Source organism: Alosa alosa, chromosome 20 (genome assembly GCF_017589495.1).
Source record: "Alosa alosa isolate M-15738 ecotype Scorff River chromosome 20, AALO_Geno_1.1, whole genome shotgun sequence".
Lineage (NCBI taxonomy): Eukaryota > Metazoa > Chordata > Actinopteri > Clupeiformes > Clupeidae > Alosa > Alosa alosa.
The window spans coordinates 17,835,910-17,839,650 of NC_063208.1; the positions used below are offsets into that span (position 1 = coordinate 17,835,910).

The following is a 3,741-nucleotide window of genomic DNA, read 5'->3' on the forward strand; positions in this document are numbered from 1 at the left end:
GACAGCTGCTTCTCTCCATAGGATTAGGGCTACATGACTGATTACAGAGTGAGTTGTAAAACAAGGCTTTATGAATAGCAACAGTTTTGTCTTTAGGCGAGGGGGTTAAATTCATGTGTTAAATTTGTGAACCTATAGGCACCAGCAAAGAGCAGACATACAAAGCCCATCCATTTGTATGTATGCCAGCACATTCGCAATACAGTATATCGACATATATCAATATATATATGGATATCGAACCACAGACCAGATGTGGCCAGGTTGCTGTTCATGTATTTCACACCCAAGTTCTGCATGTGAAAGTGGGGTTGACAACACTGTGTGAAAGTTTAACTGGTTTCATTTCAAATCAGTGCATAATTGCATGAGCCCTAATGCACGCACTTACTAATTAATCCTACAATTGGGTAGAGGCTACCACACTGTGTTATGTGTAGATACTCTTGGTTGGGTCTATTATCCTGATGGGATCTGTGAAAAGTTAAATTGTACTAATATTCCAGAATTTAATTAATGAATCAATCAGATGTCAGAAGGGCACTTGATGTAAAGTGGGACTGAGTTAATTTCATCTTTGGAGCGGAGGTGTGACACTTCCAGACTTAAAGTAGAGCGAGCCAAGCAATCCATTAATCTGTTTGCTAAAATATCCTCTTGAATATCTGAATAGCCAACCTCTGCTGGTGCTACATGCTGGATGCATTACTGCTTACATAAAGAGCTAGCTTGCCTCAATGCTTTAGTGCTGTAATTGATTCAAGGTTCCTTTTTTAATCAGAAGTCCCTTTATTTGATGTGCTTCTAATTTGATTGCATGATTGCACATCAATAAAAGTCTAATTGAGTCTTACACTTGATAGCACTTAATTTAGTCTGACAAACCAGAGGGGCCTGGTATACGTTTTGAGATGTATCAAGAGGACATCGGGGAGTGTGATCACATCAATACTGAGCAACTTTGGTAGATACTTGTTTTAGACTGCTGGTCAAAACATACACAGGATGTAGCCTCTTAGCATTTAAGTGACATTTTGTTTTTAATAGAGAGATATTGATTGAGAACAACATCAAAAATTATCTTCACAAACAAATCTCAGTAGCACAATTGTTAAGTCAAATAATGAAAAGACGACAACAACATAAAAGATGAAAAGTGGAGTGAAAAGAATTGACATTACTGCACAGCTTGTGCGAGTGGGTTTGCTACTCATAAATACAGGCTATTTCTGATGAATATATATTTTACATTCAGTGTTTAATTGAAGCCTGCAATTAAATAACGTTCAAAACAATGAACGTTATTATGATTCATAATAACTGTTCAATTTTCCATTTTGGCTTAAATGCAAGTTTCATAATATAAATCACTAGAAGAAGAAAAAAAAATAACAATGAATTCCATATGGAAGTGCACAACATCCTCTTATGCCTTTGCCTGGAGCTCATGCAGAGACAAGCTCATAGGATGACATCCAGTGGGACTGTCCACTCTAAGAAGCTGATTGGAACTGGAGGGACGTTTTTTTTTCTCTCTCACATATTCATCCGGTATCAAGGGCTAAATGCCCACTTAGCCCAGTGGCTTTGTCAGCCCTTAACACTCCTTCCCCGAGCCAGACATGGAGAAAGAACAGTGGGAGACAGCAGGAGAAAAGAGAGAGAAAGAGAAAGAGAGAGAGAGAGAGAGAGAGAAAGAGAGAGAGAGAGAGAGGTTGGGGTGTGGGGTGGACAGGAACTCATTTTCTCAGAAAAGTCTCTCACCGCGAGGCCCCTCTCCACTAAAAGCATTATGATTGATCACTCTTGTTTTTGAGAGAGAGAAGTGGGGGGGCAAAGAGAAATGGACGCTGTGAGGCTGGGGATCTGGGTTGGAGGAAGGGAGAAAATATGCCACTGTTTATTGGAAGTCTTTTGGACTTCTCACAGACGTCACATTTACTGTGTGAATTTTTTTCCAGGCACTAGGAAAAGTACCAAACACATGAAAAGTATTGCACAGGTAAGTAACACAAGCAAAATGTGACCTGTGCTCAGTGTCACCAGTGCTCCTGTAGAGAGATGTCCAAATCTCTAACACATGATGAGTTTGGCTCCCATTTACACTTGCTAGGAAAAGAAAATAGCTCGTCACTAGCATGATGCCATCATTATGAGACAGCCACCTCCCACACCATCAAAATCCAGTGCCTATTATGCATAACTTGTCTGTCTATGTATGTGTGTGTTTGTATGTGTGTGTGTGTGTGTGTGTGTGTGTGTGTCTGTATGTATGCAAACATGTAGTTACACGTAGCATGTAAATATGTATGCTACGTAACACTACATAAATCTATAAATGCAGATTTGCCCTTTACAACAAATCCTCATACATCCTTCATTTCTCTTTCTCTCTCTCTCTCTCTCTCTTCCTCCAGTGGCTCTCCCCAGCAGGCTCTCCCTCTCTCGGTCCCATTCAGGCGCCGTTCTCGATGGGGGACTCCAGGGTGCGGATGTGCACGCTGGGCAGGCAGAACCAGGCGGCGGGCAGCTCTCGGCCAGGGCCCGAGCCCAAGCGGTCATCCTGGAACTTGATGTTCAGGTAGAAGTCTCCCGTGTAGAGGAAGAGCAGCGCCCCGCGGCACACTGACCCCTCGGATGGATCCACCTGAGGCCGCCAGGAGGATGGAGGGAGGGAAAGAGAGAGAGAGAGAGAGAGAAATAATGAGAGAGTGGGAGAGGGGAGAAATAAAAAACAGGGTGAGAGAAAGCCCATGAGAGAGAACACATGTGAGAGAGAGAGAAAAAGAAAAAGAGAGAGTGAGAGAAATAGTGAGAGGGAGAGTGAAAGTGTGTGTGAGAGAGAGAGATAGTGAGAGGGAGAGAGAAAGACAAAATTCGCTTTAAAGCATTTCAGTCCCAACTTACTGAGCCCTAAGTCCAGTCCCTCGAGTCGGTTGGTTTTGAAACTAAGTAATCCACTAACCCCTAACAAAGAGTTATGTTCAGACCAGCACTGCTTTCCAAACCAATCAAAATAGACAAAAATGAACAAGAAAAACAAATAATCCTATTTGGAACATTGGAGGGATAAAACCAAAGCATAGCACAGATTAGAATGCAAATTAGTGGCCTGTATGAGAGTGTCGATTGGCAGGAAATCTCTACACTGTCAGAGATACAGAGCAGAGACAGATCCTCACCAGGCTGAGTGACAGTCAAGCCATTATTAAGAATGGCAGACAAATAAGTATGGCTATCCAAAGAGCAAAGGGTATGTGGTCACTGTATGACAGGTCTGAGAATCTGAGATGCACTTGTGCGAAGTATCTGCCCCAAACTGACCAATACTTTGAACACTAGTTCATTTATATTAATAATTGCAACTACCGGTAATTAAAATGTGTGTGTGTTTGCATGTGTGTGCATGTGTGTCTGCTTATGTTTTAATCACATATGGTGTTATATGATTCTATGATATGCTATGCTATGCAGAGGGGGGTGGGGGGTAAGGAAAGAAAAGAAAAAGGGAAGAAAGGGAGAGAAAGAGAGACCAAGCAGTGGCACATAGGCACATAGAGATAAGAGAGAAAGAGAGACCAAGCAGTGGCACATAGGCACATAGAGATAAGAGAGAAAGAGAGACCAAGCAGTGGCACATAGGCACATAGATGTTCAAATGACCACTGGACTCTAATAAGGTGCCAGGATGTATACCTCCCTCCTGGAAATGAAACAACTTCATTCAAGCCAGTGGAGTTT

General features: G+C 42.1%; 1 protein-coding gene across 2 annotated transcripts in view; it reads right to left on the reverse strand.

Annotated features, from left to right (window-relative positions):
* Positions 1–2,147: 2,147 nt before the first annotated feature.
* Positions 2,148–3,741, reverse strand: part of trappc9 (trafficking protein particle complex subunit 9) — a 231,958-nt gene continuing 230,364 nt past the window's right edge. For both annotated transcript variants that reach the window (XM_048229439.1, XM_048229438.1), the window contains one exon: positions 2,148–2,647. In XM_048229439.1, the coding sequence (XP_048085396.1) occupies positions 2,456–2,647 (192 nt within the window). In that variant the 3' untranslated portion in view covers positions 2,148–2,455. The remainder of the gene's footprint in view (positions 2,648–3,741) is intronic.